The 20349-nt window shown below is 51.6% G+C and overlaps 1 protein-coding gene across 1 annotated transcript in view; it reads left to right on the top strand.

Annotated features, from left to right (window-relative positions):
- The window catches only part of SCNN1B (sodium channel epithelial 1 subunit beta), a 61526-nt gene extending 44136 nt beyond the window's left edge, over positions 1–17390 (top strand). The window contains 14 exon segments of the mRNA XM_036021387.1: positions 1–144; positions 2428–2618; positions 8913–9016; positions 10818–10981; positions 11304–11411; positions 12946–13063; positions 14127–14211; positions 14306–14363; positions 15001–15062; positions 16186–16213; positions 16215–16262; positions 16501–16714; positions 16717–16798; positions 16800–17390. Coding sequence (XP_035877280.1) covers positions 1–144; positions 2428–2618; positions 8913–9016; positions 10818–10981; positions 11304–11411; positions 12946–13063; positions 14127–14211; positions 14306–14363; positions 15001–15062; positions 16186–16213; positions 16215–16262; positions 16501–16714; positions 16717–16798; positions 16800–16878 — 1485 coding nt within the window. The 3' untranslated portion in view covers positions 16879–17390.
- Positions 17391–20349: the final 2959 nt, after the last annotated feature.

The following is a 20349-nucleotide window of genomic DNA, read 5'->3' as shown; positions in this document are numbered from 1 at the left end:
CCCCTGGTCCTTATCGATGAGCGGAACCCCCACCACCCAGTGGTCCTCGAGCTCTTTGCGGACAATCAGAATGATTCAGCAAGCAGCAGCCCCGCATCAGGAAGGACCTGCAATGCCCAGGACTGCAAAGTAGCCATGAGACTGGTAAGTGGGCCACAGGCATATGTCCATCAATAGGCCCTATCCAGTGAGGCTGACGGGAGTTCTTTCCTTTGATAATCTGGGTCTCACTGGGGGAAAGGCAGGCTGGAAGCCAGTGCCTATTTTGTATGTTTGCCAAGCCATTTTAAAAATAGAAATAGCTGTATATCAGTCAAGACATTTTTTGGATGCAAGTGACTCAGCTCAAACTAGCTTAAGCAAAATCGGGAATTCAGTGGCTCACACACTAAGAAGTCCATGAGTACATTGGGTTCAGGTGTAATTGAACCCAGGTGTTCAGATGCTGTCATCAGGACTCTATTGCTCTCCATCTTGGCTCAGCTTTTTAACTGGATTCATTGGGATGACATTGGTTAATAAAGTTACTCAGATTTCAAGTGCACAATTCTGTAATGCATTATCTGTACTTTTCTCTCAGTAGACTTCACTCTCTGGAGTGAAGGGCCTTGACAATCCAGACCACATCCCCACCAGCTAGCACTCTCCCAGAAAGCTCCTCTTTTCCAGGGACCACATCAGAAGTCCTGGGCCTGATCATCAGGTCACATGCTCACACACTCAACCAGTCGCTGTGGGCTGAAGGACAGGCTGTCATGGTTGGCCAGTCCTGGGGTCAGGTGTGCTCTGGAGCTGAGGGCGATTCAGCCTCTGTCAGACCACAGGGATTGAGCAGGGAGAAGAGGTGGTTCCCTTAAGGGTGAATTAAGTCCTATTCTCAAAAGACAGGGGCATGAACATCAGGCAGGTGAAAAACCACAGCTATGCAGCACTGTCGTGCTTGGAGATGCCCTGGGTAGCACTAACTGCAGATCTCTGGGCCTCGCTTCTTTAGAATCTGAATGGGCAGCTCTGGGCCAGAGCCCAGGAATCTGTACTGTTAACAAGCTCTCTGGTGATTCTGATAATCTGCCCTTGCTGGGGGCCCAGTCTGGGGCCACATACCCCCAGAGAGAAGCCACTGCCTCCCTTGCCACCATGTGGTCAGGACTTGCTTTCATCTCCACACGAACCTGCACACAGCACCAGGCTTGCAGAGTCCTGCTGCCAACTCGAACCCAGTGCCCTACTACTTTCTATGGCCGCAGAAAGTCCTCATTGGTAACTAGCTGCCGTTTGTAAAGCAGGCCTAGTCCCCTGAATGGGCTGTCCTCTTGTTAGCTATAGGACACCAGTCGGCAAGCCCTTATCGAATGTGCACACATGTGTTTGTATGTTGTACGTGTGCCCACGTGTAGTGGGAGTGAGAGTCTGCTGTTGTCACACCTTACTAGCCTCTCTGGGCCTCGGTTTCTTCATGCTGGTGAGATAGGGTTGCTGTGAAAATTGAATGGGATCATAAATTAAAGCCTTGAGAACAGAGCCTGGGCCAGAGTGAGTGTTAAGTGTTATTATCATCTCCCTAAGGGGAGACAAGGAGGCCTCCAGCAACGGACCTGAGGACAGTGCCTCAGGCCAGCCCTGGGAAGGAGAAGCTTCTTCTGGCCTCTGGGATTCAGAAAGAAGGCCCACTATGAGATGAGGATGAATAGAGGCAGAGAGGCCAAGACCAGAGTCCCAGAGCCAAGCCTGTTCTGTCTGTGTGATGACTTCGTGGTGGGCCAGCTGCAGCAAGGTGGAGGGCCCTGCGCCCTTCAGTGGGCTCAGACCGACGAGGCCCAGATCCTTCCCCAGCAGAGGGGGAGGCAGAGTCTGGAGTCCTTTGTGGTTCACATGGCCTTGAGGCAGCTGCCCCTGGAAGTCTTGGGAGGGGGGCTGTAAAGGAGTCAGGGAATCGGAGGGTCAGAGTATGTCTGTACGCATGTGTGCTCAAGTGAGCATGAGTGTGGGATCATGTGTATATGGGCTAGGAATCTAGGTATATGGGCTTATGGGCAAGTAAGGATATGTGTGTGCATAGTTGTGACCATGATGTTGTGTGACTGGGGATATCAGAAAGTGGATGTCTTTCTCTGTATATGTGTGTGCAAACATGTGTGCATATAAGGGTATATATGTGTGCATGTATTCACTCATGCTTAAGGCTACACTGGGGGGTTGGAGTGGCACTGTGTGTATGAGTCCTTGTGACTGTGCAGCTGTGTATGAGGGGCAGCCCCTGAGTGCGTGTGAGCATGAATGTAAACACGGGTCCCCACTGCCCAGCCTCAGGGTGCAGCCAGGGGAAGGGCAGCTGGCCTTGCACGCTCAGCCCTTGCCCTTGCGGCAGTGACTGGGGGGCCCTGCCAGCAGCCCCACACCCACAAGAACCCTTCTTGGTCTCCACAGTGCTCCCTCAACGGAACCATGTGCACCTTCCGAAACTTCACCAGTGCCACCCAGGCCGTGACGGAGTGGTACACCCTGCAGGCCACCAACATCTTCTCACAGGTACCAGCCCAGGAGCTGGTGAAGATGGGCTACCCGGGCGAGCAGCTGATCCTGGCCTGCCTGTTTGGGGCTGAGCCCTGCAGCTACAGGTGAGAGGTGCCGTGGGCCTCCAGCAAATGTCCTGGACTGGGAACTTCTCAGCTGTCTGCACCACAATTTTCTGTGCCTCGGTGTCTTAGATCATGCTTCCTGGAGGTACCTGGTAAGAATTATATGGGCATTTAAAAATCAACTTTTTATTGTAGAATCACTTTAGACTTACAAAAAAGTTGCAAAAAGATAGTATACAGAATTAGTTCCCTTATCCTCCCGACCCAGTTTCCTCTGTTGTTACCATCTTGCATCATCATGGTCATTTGTCACAACTAAGAAACCAACATTGGCACGTTACTATTAACACTTTATTCATATTTCATTAGTTTCTTTCCTGGTGACCTTTTTCTGTTCCCAATTCCATTCAGGAGACCACTCTGTGTTTAGTTACCATCTCTCCCTAGTCTCCTCCAGGCTGTGACGTGTCTCAGACTTCGTGTTGGAGGACTGCGACAGTTTCACAGCACTGGTCAGGCATTTCACAGAAAGCGCTCCATGCAGGTGCACACAGGTGAGACGGTTTGGGAAGGCAGAGCACAGAAGTGAGGTGCCCTCCTCATTGCATCACACAGGGCGGCCACGTGCCCTGCCTTGGTGCTGCCGTCCTTCACCTGGTGGAGGTGCATGCTGCATTCTGGGTTTCTCCGCGAAGTCCACATCCCCTCCCATGGTCTGTATCGTGACCAAGTCCCGGTCTGCCCACACTCTAGGGTGAGGACACAGGGAGCGGGGACATGCATGGTTTGGAACCCTTCTGTCAGGTGGGTTTGTCTGGGCCCGTTTGTGCATCTCCTGAGTCATTTATTTCTACCAGTGTGGGCTGGTGTATATTTGGGTTGTAATCCAATAGCACATTATTTATTCTCTGCTCTGATCCATCCAGCTTTGGCTGCTGGGAGTGTCCAAACCTGAAGAGAATTTTATGAGTTTATTTAGCCAAACTGACCACAATGCCAGGAAGCAGATCTTAAATGCTCCACAGAGTGACAATTTGCAGTTTCTTTTACACATTTGAAATTAAGGAGGGAACAGTGAGGACGACCCACGAAGGTGGGAGAAAGTAAGGTACAGGACAGCTAACATGGTTACATGCTTGCTCCCTTGAGGGGGGTTAGCCTCTGAGGGGTCTGAAAAGGAGGATGACTCTGGCCTTTCACAGGTGCCCCTGGTGCACAAGAACAATGGACAGGGCTTGCTTAAGGCAAAAATAAACCTTTCACTGAAGAAGTTAATAGGCCTGGGGAGTGACTACCCACCATGACCTGCTCAGCCAGGAATTTATGATCAGATCATCCTGGGAGGTGACTTTCCATCAGTGGAATTACCAGTTTTATTATAGACGCCCTTTTTTGTCCACAGAAACTTTTCCAGTCCCTTTAGCATGTCCCCATCCATTTATTTACTTATTTTTGAGTACCCCTTACTTTCTGGCACTGTGACGTGCCCTGGGCCCAGAACTGGCTGCTGCTCTGAGGACCCCTGGTTCCTTTCATTAGAGAATGGCATTCAGAAACCAGGACCCAGGCATAGATAATCAGTATCACTATTATTATTATTACTACTGCTGCTACATCAGAGACTGGCTAGTTAGTTTCTTCCCTGGGAAGCCTGCCCTGACCCCTGCCACATAGCACCGCCATTGTTATGCTACTTCCTGCTAGGATTCTCTATTTCCTGGTTTCCTCCTCTGGAGGCTGCTGGTCTCTGTCTGCACACCTGGCCCCTATCCCAGGAAAGGTTTGGGAGGGAAACACCTGTTTCTGGAGCTAGAGATGGTTAGTACTGGGAACAGCCTCTCTGGGTAAAGAACATTATCAGCAAGCAAATAGTTGGCAAGCAGGTATGGGGAGACCAGAAGTGTAATTCTGGGCAGGAGGGGATCTGGCCACACCCTGATCAGCCTCCTGCTCCTGTGCTAGCTGTCTGAGACAGCCTGTTGGGAACACTGTGTCCCCACCTGGGGCGGGGTCTGGCCCTCCAGAGCAGCACCCGGCTTTAGCTGGTTCACACCGCTCTGTTCCTTTCCTGTGGCCACAGCCCTGAACCCACACAGGATGCAGACTCCACAGTGTCTGCCCAAAGCTATTTCTTCCCTCCAGGCCTTTGCCCATGCCATGCTCCCTGCCTGGTGTGCCCTTCCTCCTTTCCACTCCCCAGGCTCAGCCACCTCTCACTCTTCCCAAAAGTCTCATCTCAGCCCTCACCCCACCAAGAACCTTTCCCTAACCTGCTCCACACCCTACCCCATCCCCAGCGGAATCAGGTGTCGATCCTCATGCTTATCTCTGCAGATGCCCTATCACATATAATTTAATATTAACAAATATTTACTGTCTGTCTTCTGTGTGTCGGGCTCTGAGGAGAGAGCACTGAGCACTGGCAGCCAACATCTGGGGAGTACCTCAATATGCTCGACCTCCAAATCTCACCTCAATCCTCTGGGTGGGTGCTGTTGTTATTACCTGTGTTACAGGTGAGGCATGTGAGGCTAAGAGTGGTGAAGTAATTTCTCCAGGCTCACCAGCTAGTCAGTGGCAGAGCCAGAATTTGAATTTAGGTAGGCTGGCTCCTGGGCCTGGGCTTTCAGCCTTGCAGTTCTTTCTCCCTCAAGACAGACACGACAGCTGCCCTCACTGGGCTTACATTCTAAAGCAGGAGGCAGCTTTAAGCAAGCAAGTGAATAATAGAAGACAGTTTCAGATTTTGGTGCATGCTATCAAAAGTAAGCAGTGGAGTCCTGGCTGGGGAGCTCAGTTGGTAGGAGCATCATCTCGATATGCCAAAGGTGGTTAGATCCCAGGTCGGGGCATAAACAGGAAGCCACCAATGAGCACAGAAATAAGTGGAACAACCAATCAATGTCCTCTCTCTCTAAGTTAATAAATTCTTTTTAAAAAGAATTTAGTGTACTTTAAAATTCCCTCAAAAAGCCCATTTACATTTAAAAAATAGAGGTTTTGGGTTTTTTTTAAAAGCAGTAGAAATGTCTGCTTAGAGAACATAAGACTTAGAGGACAATTCTGTGCTTCTCTCAATGTGTCTGTACATTGAATGCACTGAGCTCCATTCCTTCCTGTTACAATAAAATAAGAAAAGCAATATAAAAGCATCCAAAGACACTTTAAAGCCATTTCTATACTCTCTGGAAACTGGAGAACAGACACAGACGTGCAGAGCATGGTGATCTCACGGGGACCTGCTGCCCAACCCAGCAAGCAGGACTCGCGCCCTCCCGAGGCAGCCCCGTTCCTCCGTCTGCCGAAGTTCAGAGTGCACCTGTGAGAGAGAAAGAGTTGTGTTGTTTTAACAGAACCACAATACCATTATCCCACCTGAAAAAAATTAGCAATAATTCCTCAGTATCATCAACAGTTTAGTTGTGTTCACTCTCATAAATGTCATGTTTTTGTTTGTTTGCTTGTTTGAATCAGGATCCAGTTATAGTCCACACATTGCGATTGTAACCCAAGTCTTTCACATTTCTGTTCATCTACAGATTGCCTCCCTTTCCTTGTCTCACAGTTTGTTTGTTGAAGATACTACATTATTTATCTTGTTGAGTTCCCCATGGTCTGGATTTCGCAGATTGACTCTCTGTGGTGTCTTTGAACATGTTCCTCTGTTGCTAGTATTTGTTGCAAGTGGTACTCAGAGACAGATAGATACTCAGGGCCGTTTGGTGCTGATGTTTTGGTAAAGCCGCTTATTCATCAGCCTGTGCTGCTGGCCAGAGACATACAGTAGAGGTCATCCCAGTGCAGCTGCCAAAGCCAGTCATTCATCAGCATGCAAAATGCTGGTCTCCTGGCTATATCACTCCCTCTTCAATTATCAGTGGGATCAAACCAGAGCTTTTTTTTTTTTTTTTACAGCAAAGTGCAAGAAACAAAAAAACAAAGTGTCACGTGGAGAGCACGTAGCATAGATTAAAGAGACTTAAAAGGCATATCAGCTAATCACATGTTAACATTATTTGGATCCCAATTTAAACAAATAAACCATGAAAAACAAAACTGACATTTACGAGACAACTGAAACTTTGAACTAAATATTTTATATGAAGGGATTTTTGTTAGTTATTTTTAACCTAGTAGTAGCATTATATTTTAGTTCTTTCTTTTAGAAATCTATATGAAGTATTTCAAATTAAGATGTCTGAGATTTGCTTCAAAATAATATGAAAAGGAAAGTGGAGGGCAAGTAGAGATGGTACGTTGCTGGCCGGGGTGGCAACTGTTGAAGCTCGTGGTGGGCTTTGTCTCTGCACTTTTACATGTTTGAAATGCTCCATATCAAAAAAATGTTTTCTAACAAAACTCTTAGGAACTACATTACACTGTCTCTATTCTGTGAGCACCTTTATGGAAACATTTCTTATTGTTGAATTATTTCCTTAGGAAACATTCCCATGAGATGAGACAGGACCCCACAGAAGGTCGTTTTCATGCTTCGTTTCACTGTTCTCTTCCCTCAGCCTCTGCTGAGACGCTCTCCTGACATACAGCCCCCTCTGGCCCTCCACCCAGTCCACTGCCCTCTTTATCTGGCTTTCCAAGGTCATCCAGTCCACCTCTCTGGATTCTGTCGGAGAGAGTGGATTAAAACAACAGAAACGTGTTTCTTCACAGAGGAGGCCAGGAGTCCTTCCTGGGCTGCGGCTGCATCACTCCAACCTCTGCTTTGTCTTCACGTGGCTTTCTCTGCATCAGTATCTTCTCACCTGTCTCTTGTAAGGACAGTTGTGACTGGATTTGGGGGCCACCAGGGTGCTCCAGGCTGATCTCATCTCAAGATTCTTAATTACATCTGCGAAGACTCCTTTTCTAAATAAGTTCACATTCACTGGTCCCTGGCTTTAGGATGTGGACATATCTTTTGCGGGCCACAGTTTAACCTACTAAATGGCTTACCAGACACTGTAGATGAGACAGATGAAAATATCACCAGATGGGGACCTAGCCTGGAGAGGGTCTGTCTCCAGCTGGTCAGTAGTATGTGGTTTCTTGACTTCATGCAGGAAAGATTTTATGAGTCCAGGTGATTTTAGAATATGTTTATTAAACCAGGGACAGTGAAACAAAGGAAGGGCTTAGGGTAGAAGAAGAAACAGGGAAGAGCCAAGGTGGGGCTGCTTTGACTGTTTAGAAATGTAGAGAAAAGACCCGAGCCAAGGCAGGTCTGCTGTCAGCTCACTGGGAAGTCAGGGGAAAAAGCAGGCCTCCCTGGCTGCTGTGGATTGAGCACCAGACTGCAAACCAAAGTGTTACCTGTTTATTCCCAGTCAGGGCACATGCCTGGGTTTTGGTCCAGGTCCCAAGTAGGGGGTGTGTGAGAGGCAACCACTCATTGATGTTTCTCTCCTTCTCTTTCTCCTTCCTTTCCCCTGTCTAAAAATAAATAAATAAAATCTTTTTTTTTTAAAGTGGGGGTGGTGGGGTCCTTGAAGACAATCAGGGGTTAACTTGGAACGAGCTGCCACTGCCCACCAATCCCCTGGTCGCAAGTCTCCCAGGGACCCTTAGAGTTCTGGAGAAAGAGAGCAGATATACAAGGCATGGGCGTACCCTAACCAGAGCACCGGGAGTTTTTTGTCTTGAATCTTTTTATCTTTTCTTTCTTTGGCTGGCAGGAATCCTAGGGGAGGCCTCAGGGAAGGGTCTTAACAGAATATTCATTAGCTTTCCAGGTGTGTCCTTCAACATGTCGATTCACCAAAATGTGCGTAGACAGGGGTCAGGGTTATTCTCTGGTTAGTTTCATTTTCAAAGAACATCATCAAAGAGGCACTGAGGCCAGTCTGCCCCTGATGTCTGGAATATGTAAATCATTTGTTCCCAAGCATTCTTGCTTAGGGAAGATAAAGCCTTGTGATTCACTAGCTGGCTGTAAATTGCTCAAATGGTTTGGCCTTGTTTAATTATTTTATCTCAGTTTCCCTTATTCCACTTGTCAAGGAATTTCCCTAGCTTCTTACTAAGCTGCCTCAAAAGCATGAAAGAAACTTTTCATAATTCCTGGCTAAGTAGGAAAGCCAGAGCCCAACCCCAGAAAGACTCCCTTCTCCCCTCCTTCCCAAAGAAGTCTGGGAATCTCTGGCTTGTGCTCAGGTACAGGGGGTTGGACAGATGACCTGTTGCTCACCTGTCCCTTTCTGGGCCCCTCTGAGCAGTCAGCGAAGGGCAAGGAGCAGCTGCCAGCTGTCCTCCCCATGAGCCCTGGACAGCACCCAGTCGGCGATGGGGCACTGGCCGGGTTGGGCCCTGCCCTCCAGCTGCTGGCATTTCTTTCAGAAACTTCACCTCCCTCTTCCATCCTGATTATGGCAACTGTTACATCTTCAACTGGGGCATGACAGAGAGAGCACTCCCTTCTGCCAACCCTGGAGTTGAGTTTGGTAAGTCTTGGTTCCTCCTGGGGCCAGAACCTTGAGGCTTTAACCACCCCACCATGTGGGGCAAAAAGACTAAATTACCATCAAGCGTGAAAGGGCAGGATCTGGGCTAGATAGACCCAGCATAAGGAAGAGTGGACATAGGAAGCCTGTCCTGTGTGCAGGGAGGCTGGCCCAGGGGTCTTCTCAGCCATTTTCTTATCCCATGCCTGTAAATCCCTGGGGCACCGACCATGTTTCCATTTTGCTAATGAGTACAATGAGGATTCAGAGCAGTAGAGCATAGTGGTTGGGGTTCAAGCTCCTATGTCTGATGAAATCCCAGCTGCACCATTCATTCTCTCGTTGAGTGATCCTGTGTTCAAGACCTAACTTCTCAGAGCCTTGGTTTCCCCACTTGAAGGTGGTCTACAGTAGCATAGCATACAGTGTATGCCTCACTGAGTCACTAAGACATAAGGCAAGTGAACTGCTTCCACAGTGCCCTGCAAGCAGTAATGCTCAGTATGTGCCAGATCCTTAGGAATTTTAGTAACTTGCCTAAGACCACTCAGCTACCACATGGCAGCCGGACTCAGCCTCGTCGTCCCTATGCAGTTCTTAGAGCATATCACACAGACTGAAAAAGAACAAAGGAGCAGGTGGGCATGAGGAGGTGGAAGGTGGTCAGTGACAGAGGCTGCTGTGTTGGCCTGTCCCAGGGACAAGCTGGTAGACTCAGGATGACTGTGCCTTTCAGGCTATGAGCACAGGTGGGAGCAAAGCCTTCCTCCCCTCTCAGGTTCTGACCTCCCCAGCCAGCCACCAAGAGGTGAGTTGTCATTCAGTATCCATCAGGGCTGCTGGTCAAGGGGGCAGAGTGGGCTGACCACCCTTCCCCCAGTCCTGTGCCTCCAAACACACTGTGTATCAGAGAGGAGAGGATCAATGCCCTTTCAGGGGGAGCAGATTAGAATCAAGGAGCTGTATTAGGACATCAGCAACCCCAGTTTCTCCCTGGATGACCTCAGACAAGTCCCTTCACCTCTCTGTGCCTTGGTTTCCTCATCTGTAAAATGAGGATGATAACAGTACCTACCTCAAATGCACCTTCTGAGCACCAGTGAGATTGCGTATAAAAAAATCACTTAGTCCAGCACTCAGCATGTAGCAAATGCTCAACAAACACCAGCCTTATTGTCCTAAGCACCTAACCTAGTCCTGTGTTGTACAGAATATTAGCTCTGGCCTCTGCCCTCAAGAACGGAACAGTCGAGTGGGGAAGAAAGAGAGACAAGAAAGGAAGAATCGCAAGAGTGAGGCAGGTTCTAGGAAGGAAAGTTCCAGAGCTGGGAGAGGATATAACAAAGATCCTGAGACCTAACTTAGGTAGTCAGGGAAGGCTTCTGGAGGAAGTAACACTGGGCGGAGATCCACGGGAAGAGCAGGATTTTCTAGGTGAAAGGTGAGGTGGGAAGTGCATTCCTAAAAGCAAGCATCAGGAAGGCGCCAGGAGTTAAGGGGGATTGAATGGAGAGAATGAGGACCCATGCGAGGAGAGGCAGGGCCACATGGTGTATGCCTCTCGATCTACCTGCTGTGTGGGCTGGGGAAGCAAGAGGAGCCCAGGGCAGAGGTGATGGTGGCTTGGACTAGGATGGGGCCTTAGAGAAGACAGGAGTCCAATTTTCACAAAGTGGAGCCAGCTGCCTGGGCAGGCCCTAGAGGTCCCCTTGGATGGAGGGGGTGTGGACAAGTGGGTGGTGGGTCTCCCTTCAGCTTTGGGGAGAGAGTTCAGGGAGCCCTCGGTCCCCCTTTCCCACAGGCCTGAAGCTGATCCTGGACATAGGCCAGGAAGACTATGTGCCCTTCCTCACGTCCACGGCCGGGGCCCGGCTGCTACTTCATGAGCAGAGGTCGTACCCCTTCGTCAAAGATGAGGGCATCTATGCCATGTCGGGGACAGAGACATCCATCGGGGTGCTGGTGGTATGGTTACAGCCCCAGGGAAGTCCGATGGGGAGGGTGGAAGCCGACTTATCTAGTGCTACCTTCCCCTGGCCTGAGAGGAGGGGATCAGGCCTCTTTACACCCTGGCCTACCCTCATGGCCCACTCCTGCCCGACCCTCCTGATGGACCCCCACCAGGGCAGCCACACTGTGGGGGAAGACAAGCACCCCAGCTCCTGCTAGGGCCTACTGCTCCCCACCCCCTTTCAGAGCTCCTAGACCCACATGCTCAGTGGGAGGCAGGGCAGAGCAGCTTCCCAGGGCTAACCAGAGGTCCCACGAGCACGCTGTCTGGACGCAGGACAAGCTGGAGCGGAAGGGCAAGCCCTACAGCCAGTGCACTGCGAACGGCCGCCGACGTCCCAGTCCACAACCTCTACAGGGACCACACACCACCTACTCCATCCAGGTAGGAAGGCAGTGCAGGACTTGTGCCCCTAGCCCGTCTGTGTCACTGGCCTGAGGCTTCAGTCTCTGGGACAGCTGGTCCTGGCAAGACTGTTTACCTGAGAAGCCAGTTTACTGGAGAAGTTCCACCTTGTATCTGGCCTCAAACCTCTTTGCTGCAGCCACAGGCTTCTCTCTGGTCTTGATCTCCAGAATCAGGCCGGGAGGCAGGTCCCCAGACCCAGTCTCAGTGAAGGGGACAGACTGAATCTTTGCAAAGGTGACAAAAGTAACCACTTGCTGACACTTCTCCCAGCCCCATCTGCCTTGGCAGATATAGAAAACTGAGACACAACAAGAGGCAGCCTAGTGCCCACCTCCGTGTCTGAGTGCTGCAAGCATGGCGGGGGGGGGGGTCCTCCCTTATGCCTTAGTCACAGGAAACTGACCCTCCCCTGGGCTCACCTGCCTGCCCACCCCATCCTGCTGACTCCATCCACCCCATACTCTTCCTGGATGGTTTTATCACCTCTTCAGAGGGACGTGTGGGGGGAGGGAGAAAGCAGGAGGACACGGAGGCATTGGGCCCCAGCCCTCAAGATGGCGTTCCAGCCAGAGACCTTGGCAAAGACCCGGCCCTAGTCAAGTGCTCTGTCCACCCTACCCTGCCCACCCCAGCCTCAGTCATGGGGCTGGAGAGAATACCTGCTTCCCAGTTGAGACAAGAGGTCTGGAAGAACCTAGTACACTTGCCCAAACTCTGAGCTCCTCGTCCACCCCACATGCCTCCTCCTCAGCTCTACCCCTCCTGGCTTGCGTGTCCTATGCCTGCACCCCATTTCCTGCTCCAGACCAAGCACTTACAGAGGCCAAGCCCAGCCCTCCTGACCTCAGCCAACAGGGCAACTGTCGCCCCGTTCACCCATGAGTAAACTGAGGCCCGAGGTTAATGACTGGCTGTAGGACACAGTAGATCTCTGAGTGGACTGAAACCAGGTTGGAATGACCTGAAAACTCAGTATGAATAGAGATTCATCAGCTTCATCCCCAAGGGGCTGAGCCCGCTCTTCTCCCACACGCCCCTCACAGAGGACATGCTGCAGCTCTCACCCTCTTTCGTCACCATTGGGCTCTCAGAGATCAGCCTCTCCTTGCAGTCCCTGAGTGGGTTCCTCCAGGAAGAAGGCACTTGGAGCCAGCCTGCCTGTCTCCTTCAGAGCTGCCCTTCTGGGTCTTTCTGTGTAAAGGGCTCGAAACACGTGATTTATCCCAGTGCTAGCTTTAGAATTTGCAAGAAGTCACCCCTTCCCAAGTCATCTGCAGGGCCCCAGTGCTGAACAGGGGGAGCTGGCCTGAATCCCTCTACAAGGGCCAGGTAAAGGGAAGGACAGGAGGCGCAGCTCAGCAACCTCAGCACCACATCTCAACTGGAGGGTCACCTCCTCTGGCTCCCCCAGCTCCCTGGGCCCAGGCACTAAGTTCTCTGGGCCCCTCGCCCTGTGGTTGGGGAGGGGCATCACTGGTCATGTGTGTGGTCTCCCTGCCCCCTGTTCCAGGCCTGTATTCGCTCATGCTTCCAAGAGCACATGATCCGTAACTGTAGCTGTGGCCACTACCTATACCCGCTGCCCCATGGAGAGAAATACTGCAACAACCAGGAGTTCCCTGACTGGGGTGAGTGGGACCAGCCATCAGCACCCTAGCCAGCTGGCCACTATCCATCAAGGCTCTGCCTGCCAGAGAGAGACATGGTTGCATGGCTTCAGCTGGGCCCAGGGGTGTACCCAAGCTTGCTCAGCCACATGCACAGTCCACAGCCCCTCCCTCCCAGGTACCCTTCTCAGGAGAACCCAGCTCCCCTCCACACCTCGACTCCATGACTTGTACACTTGAACTGTGCCTTGTGTGGGAGTGATTCTGCCTGTGTGCCACATGAACACCCTCACTTGTGTGGGCCTGGGAAAACAACTCTGGTGACAGCACATATGTGCACACATTTGTGTTTTCCCATGTACCCACGTGTGAAAGGGCATTTGTGTTTGTATCTCGATACATAGCCGCACTCAGGACTGCGGTGCCTGTCTGAGCTGGTGTTTGTGCACCGGCCTGCACTTCCAGTGTCTGCATTTGCACCCACTGCTGTGTGTACATGTGAGTGTGCATGCACATGCAAGGCCACATGTGTTAGCCTGAGCTGTGTCTGTGTGGGCTCACCTGGCCTCTCTGCGGGGTGCTGGGGCAAGGGACAGGGAGGTGGCTTCCAAGGTCTTGAAACCTGAAGCCACAGAAGGAGAAGAGCCACTCCTGTGAGCAGGGCTCACACTGAGCTGGAGTCCTAATGGCCCAGAGTCTGAACTCCTCAGGATGTTGGGGGCAGCAAAGAGAGTTCCACCGCCTCTTAAAATGTGGGAACAAGAGGAGAAAACTGTATCCCTTGCTACCACCCACCCCTTCAACACAACCCTGTCACCCTGGTCCCCATTAGGAATGAGGATGATGAGCAGAGGGAAGCTGCCTTGACCCTGCTGAGCTGAGTCTGGATGTTTGGGGAGAGGATTCCCCAGACCAGGCTGGGCCAAAATGGCTAGAGATGGGGGCAGACGGATGGATGGTTCTCCATGACAGGGGACTTTAGATTGAGAAAACTCCCCATCCCCAAGTCACAGACCTTAGGTGGCCAGGCCAGGAGGGCAGAGGGCAACCAGAGGTTCAAAGGCTCAACCCTCTGCCCCACCCCTCTCCTGCTCATCTATGCTACTCGAGCTGCGCAGGAGCTTGGGCCAGAGGGAGACCTGCATCAAGATGTGCAAGGAGTCCTGCAAGTGAGTGTGGCATGGGCGTGGCAGGGTCCGCAGGGCAGGGCGGTGTGGGCACTGTGGGGCGGGACAGCCACAGGGGCTGCCTTCTCTCTTCCAGTGACACCCAGTACAAGATGACCATCTCCATGGCCGACTGGCCTTCTGAGCCCTCTGAGGTGGAGGTGGGTGGTATGGCCAAGCTCCTGGTCACCCACCCTTGGGCCGGGGCCTGGTCTGCAGGCTGCTTGGGACTTTGGAGAGGGTGCTCCTTCCTGCCCTTTTTCTCCCCCTTTCCTTCCACTCCTAGGCACTGTGCCGGGAACACAGCAGTGAACCAGACAGACATAGTCCTTTCCTTACAGTGCTTACATTCCAGTCAGAGAGACAGCCTACAGAAACAAGATAATTTCAGAGTATGATAATGATTGTGTAGGAAGTAAACCAGATGAAAGAGTAACTGAGGGAATGACTCCCTAACACTGTGACACTTTAGCTGACATCAGAGGATAGAGCAGAGCCAGCCCTGGGCAGGGCTGGGGAGGAGGGCCCAGGCAGCAAAAGGACCGGAGGTGGGAAAGATAGCAGAGGTTGGCTGAGCCCTATGGGAAGAGTCTGGAGACCTGAGTACCTTCTCCCCCTAAGAGCAGCCACTTGTACACTATTACCTTCCTTCTCCTTCCCATTCCAACACATGGTCCCCAGGGGGCTTCAGGAAGATACAGGCCTGTAGTCTGTCACCCAAAGGGAGCAGAGCCATGGTTGGGAGGGAATACAGCAGGCACCATTTTTTTCAGCTGCCTTCTTGGTTTGCAGGACTGGATTTTCCATGTCCTGTCTCAGGAGCGGGACCAAAGCACTAATATCACCTTAAGCAGGTAAGCCTGGAGTGTGGATAGGGCTGGAGAAGGCAGAAAAGGGCAGGAATGAGAACCTCAGAGGAGGAGTTTGGACATAGTGCAGCTCCTCAGACACTTTCTTACACTGGTAGATCCAGGAGCAAGCCTGGAAGAGGAAGCACTGGTAGTGAAAGACAAGCAGCCAAGGGGACCCAGAGTCTACTGTTCCCTAAAGGAAAGCCTGTTCTCCAACCGTCACCTGTTCATACATACACCCATCCATCCTTCCAGTCTTGTATCCACCCACCCACCCACCAACCCATCTATCCATCATCCATCCTTCCAATCTTCTATCTATCCACCAATCTGTCCATCCATTCATCGTCTGTCATTCCAATCTCCCACTCATTTACCCCTCCATTATCCTCCCTTCCATCGTTCCACTCATCCATCCAACCACCCGTCCTCCATCCATTCATTCATCTTTCCATTCATTCAACACAAACATACACTGAGCATGAACAAAGATACAAAGTCCACACTGTCAGGAAACCTGAGTCTAGAAGACAGAGATACGATCCGAGTTTATGGTTGTAAGAGTCTGTAGCAGACCCTCCCTGTGGAAGCATAGCAGGAAGGAGCCACTATCTATCTGCCTAAGACATAAGGGAGGTCTGTATAGGGAGGTGGCATTTGAGCTAACTCTCCAAGGAGTAAGAGTTGTTCAAAAAAATAAGAAGAGGTAAAAATGTCCAGGCAGAAACTCAGACATGAGAGAGCTTAGCCTTTCTGAGGACCATCAGATATAAGAGGGACACCCACTTGGCCATTCTTTTCTCTGCCCCAGGTTTCCTGACAGAGAGGCGAGCTCTCAGGGGCTGTCTCTGGCCAGAGTATCCCTTAGGGAGCTGGTTCAGAAAGGGGCCCACAGGATGGTTGCTAGTGGCAGAGATGCCCTTTGTGACTCAAAGCACACAGCAGCCAGGAAGGGCAGCACTGGTGGCTCTTGTTTGGACCTCACCAACTCATGGGAGTGGGCCTGTGAGAAGCCCGAGCAGAGGAGGGTTGGGGAAGCCCCTTGACTGCCGGTGTGTGTGTGTGGTGTGTGTGTGTGGTCCTGTCTGTCTTGGGGAAAGGGCACCATCCTTGCTGCCTCCTGCAGGAAGGGAATTGTGAAGCTCAACATCTTCTTTCCAAGAATTCAACTATCGTACCATTGAGGAGTCAGCAGCTAATAATGTGAGTTTGGGGGCTCCTGACAGCTCTGCCCTGCACCCTGAGGGGCAGGAGGATCCCCAGCCCCATAGACGAATTAGGAAGGTCTCTAACACAAATTGTTTCTCTGGGCTGAGATGGGCACCCTTCCCTTTCCCAGTCAACAGTATATCTCATGGGAAGCCAGGAGGCTGGGCGTCAGGCAGCAATTTGTAGCCTAACCCCTGCCTCTGCCAGGGCCTTAGTCTCCTGCTCCCCACAGATTGTCTGGCTGCTCTCAAATCTGGGCGGCCAGTTTGGCTTCTGGATGGGAGGCTCAGTGCTGTGCCTCATCGAGTTTGCGGAGATCATCATTGACTTCGTTTGGATCACTGTCATCAAGCTGGTCGCCTTCTCCAAGAGCCTGAGGCAAAGGCGGGCCCAGGCTTGCTACACTGGCCCACCGCCCACCGTGCTGAGGCTGGTAGAGGCTCACACCACTTTGCCTTCCAGTCTGACACTGTCAACCATGGCCCCAACCCCGGGACCTACCCCAGTGAGCAGACCCTGCCCATCCCGGGTACCACCCCCCAACTATGACTCCTACGTCTGCAGCCACTGGGACATCATCGAGTCAGACAGTGAGGACGATGCCATCTAGGACCCTGTCCCTGCCTACACTGGGCAGCCCAAGAGCTCAGACCCTGAGAAGTGAAGCCAGTGCTCACTGCCTCCTTTATTGCACCCCTCTCCAAGGGCTGGCCTGACAGATGTCCCAGTCCAGAGGCCATGTCTCTCTACAGAGAGGCCAGCAGTTCCTAGCCAGCCCCAGGCTAAGGGCTCCATAGGGTCACAGTGCTGGTACAAATATGAGGATTGTGTCTGCACTTGATTTCTGCCCATTCCCAACCCAACCTGAGCCTTAGCCTGGGACATCCCCAGCCAGGCCCGAGATCCAAGAACACCCTCCCCTTGGGGCAAGTCACTTCCCTCAGTGCCAGTCACCATCTCCTGCAGAGATGAACAATCGGGCACACCGTGCTTGTCAGTCCCCAGACCTGTGTGGCCTTTGCCTTCCTGGCCTTGACTGGCCTCTGTGAATGGGACTGGTAAAGTCAGTGGCTGTGCCGGGCAGGAAGAGCATCAGGAGGGGGTGGGGGCTGCTAGGTGACATGTGTTTTATTCTAGAAAATAAAAGTAGAAAACCCCGAGTAGAGCTTTGTTCGTCGTCTGATGGGGCAGCCACAATGCCCTTCCCTGATGTATCTCTGGAGTGGAAGGATATCCATGTTGCTATGAGAGCTAGGCCAGGCCAAGGCAAGGCCCCCAAGCAGGGTGACATTTGAAGTCCCTTTCCAGCTGTCCCCGAAGCAGTAGCCTTATGACGTTCTAATGCCACCCCACCTTACTTGTTTGGGCTATGAAGAGAGTGAGGAAGGCAGAGAGGAAAGGAAGAATCCTCTGGCTGGCTGCTGCTCCAGCAGCTCACGAGGCATCTTGGTCTCTCTCTACTTTCCCAGGCAGGCTGTCCCCACACTACAGCCAAGGTCAACTCCAAACTCAGCAAACACAGCCAAGAGCTCCCCTCTTCCCCAGCTGTGACCACAAGTTCCCAGGTAGACTCTCATTGGTCAGTGATTGGATCATATGTCTGCCTCTGAACCAGTGTGGCCAGCTGACCCCCAGTGGAATCACATGGTTCCAGGTGGCGGGGCCATGGCTGCCAAGGGTGCCGGATAAAATACAGGCCACCAAGTTAAATGTGAATTTCAGATAATCAAAATTCATTTTTTAGTAGAAATGTCCATGTAATAGTTGGCATATACTATACAAATAACTCGCTAGTTTTTCTGAAATTCAAGTTTAACTGAGCATCCTGTATTTTTTATTGCTAATTATGGGAAGCTCTGTGGCTCCCACAGAGGTCAGGGAGCTGTTACTGAAGGACAGTGGGTCCAGCAGGAGCAGACAGCTGGTTGCTGCAAGGCCTGTCACCTGCTGGTCCCAGTGGTGAAGGAGCCCTGGCTTTAGAGCCTGGTGTTAAAGGCCCAGCCCTGCTGCTGGTCTGTGACACCTGAGTCCTTGGCCTGGAGAGCAAACAAGCTGGCCTCCAATTAGGTGTCCAAAAGTGAGGAGGCACACTGTCCCATTTCCCACCCTGGGACCCATTAGAACCTTTCAGGGCTCAAAAATTGAACTGTCCAGAAAATCTTAATTCCCACCTCCACCACAAAGAAAGGTAGGTTGAATGTACTATATGCCGTTGCCCCCTGCCATATCTCATGGCTTTTCTAATACCCTGTGAGTTAGGGACCACTAGGCCCCTGGCCTTCAGATTAGGAGATGAGGCTCAGTGACGTGCCTTTGCCAAGGCTGGGAGGTGGCAAAGCTGGGACTCCAAGCCCAGTGGCTTTCGTAGACACTGGTGCAGAGGTCACCACAGGTTCCCACATTAGGGCAGCATGTTGCACCTCCAGGTTTCTGGCCCTCTGTTCTCCAAGGCAGGAGCCAGGCTTAAGCCCTGCCAGGCACAGTCTGGGATGCACCGCAGGAGAAAACAATACTTTTCTTGGTGAGGGGTCACAGCAGATGCTGTTCCAGGGTGAGCAAAACTGGTCCCAGGGCTATAAGAACAGAATGTGCAAAGAACTCTTGGGCAACCCAGTGAGACACTATCCTGGCCCCCTGGTGGGGCTGGTCCCTGAGAGGCCCTTGGCTGGGTAGTGCCCCTCCATAGGCAAGCAAGATGTCCCAGCTGGGATTACGTGTCTCGCTGTGTGCATCCCACCCAGAGGTCAGGACCACAGGTGTGTCACCAGGCTCGCTCTGACCCCAGCCCTGCCATGTGGTTGCTGAGTAACTGTGGGCAAGCTTCCTAAACTTCTCTAAATCTCAGTTCCTTTGTATGTAGAATGGGCACCATGTTTCCTGCCTCCAAGGCTACTGGAAGGCATAGGTTAGAGAAGGAAAGGTACATAGTCCTGGGAACACAGCACGCATCCAGTTCCAAAAAGACAGCCTGTGAGACACCGCTGCCCTTCCCTCTCCCTTGATAACAAAACTCTCCTCAGAGGTGAAATAGCCCAGCCCAGGCAAGAAACCCTGAGTAGTCTAAGCCAGAGTTTCCCTACTGGAGGTGATTTTGCCCCTCGGGCAATGTCTACAGACTTGCTGGCTGTCACAACTATGGGAATACCTCCAGCAGCTAGTGGGTGGAGGCCAGGGATGCTGTAAACATCTACCGTGCCCAGGATGGGCCCCAAGAAAAAAGCTGTCCAGCCCAAACATTGCTAGTGCCAAAGCGGGAAACCCTGGGGGAAGCTGTCCTGTCCCCACCTTCCCTTACAGTTGAGTGGATGGCTGGTGACCAAGAAAATGGCCAATGAAGCCTGGGAGAAGGTCAGGGGGGCTTCTGGGAAGGCCTCTGCCTCCACAGTGGCAGGGACACAATCACTCGGCTATGCCATGGCAGTTGCAGGAGCTGCTCTGCACAAAAGGTCCCGATCACAGAGAGGCTGCTGGTACTGGTCGTCCAGACACTGAATCAGTGCCCGAAGGCTGCCACCATTTCACATCTTGTTACTGAGAAAAATCAACTCCTATTTGTTTCAGTCACTCAAACTACATTAATCTGTTAGCTGTAGCCAAGTACACCTTTAACAGATACAGAAGCTAATGGCAAAAAAAAAAAAAAAAAAAAAAGACAGAATCCTCACCAGAATCTGTGAGCTTTAAAAAAGGAAAAGGAAAAAGCAAAGTCCTCACACTCATAATGGCCCATAAGACCCTCTGTGACCAGCACCTCCTCCTCTCTGACCCCACTTCACTTCCTGCTTCCCCTGCTGGCTGCAGATGTGCCCCAGGCCAGGTCTGCACTGTTCCTCCTACCTGAACATTCCTGCTGTCGTTCTTCTTCACTCTGACTCTTATCCTTTAGGTCTCCGGGTTGCCCACCTATCTTCCACCCTGATGCCCTCTTATTCCCTGACATCTCAAGTTATCTTTGCTGGTCTACCTGCTGATTCTCCCTCCTCCTCTTTCTCTGACACTGTACCCAGTGTGCCCAGTGCAAAGAGCATGGTGCATGGCAAGAAACCAAACATTTACTAAGGAAAGAGGAAAGAAAACAAAG

Source organism: Phyllostomus discolor, chromosome 3 (assembly GCF_004126475.2).
Source record: "Phyllostomus discolor isolate MPI-MPIP mPhyDis1 chromosome 3, mPhyDis1.pri.v3, whole genome shotgun sequence".
In the NCBI taxonomy this organism is placed as follows: domain Eukaryota; kingdom Metazoa; phylum Chordata; class Mammalia; order Chiroptera; family Phyllostomidae; genus Phyllostomus; species Phyllostomus discolor.
Note: the sequence above shows the minus strand (reverse complement) of the source record. Positions and strands in the feature narration are given on the sequence as shown.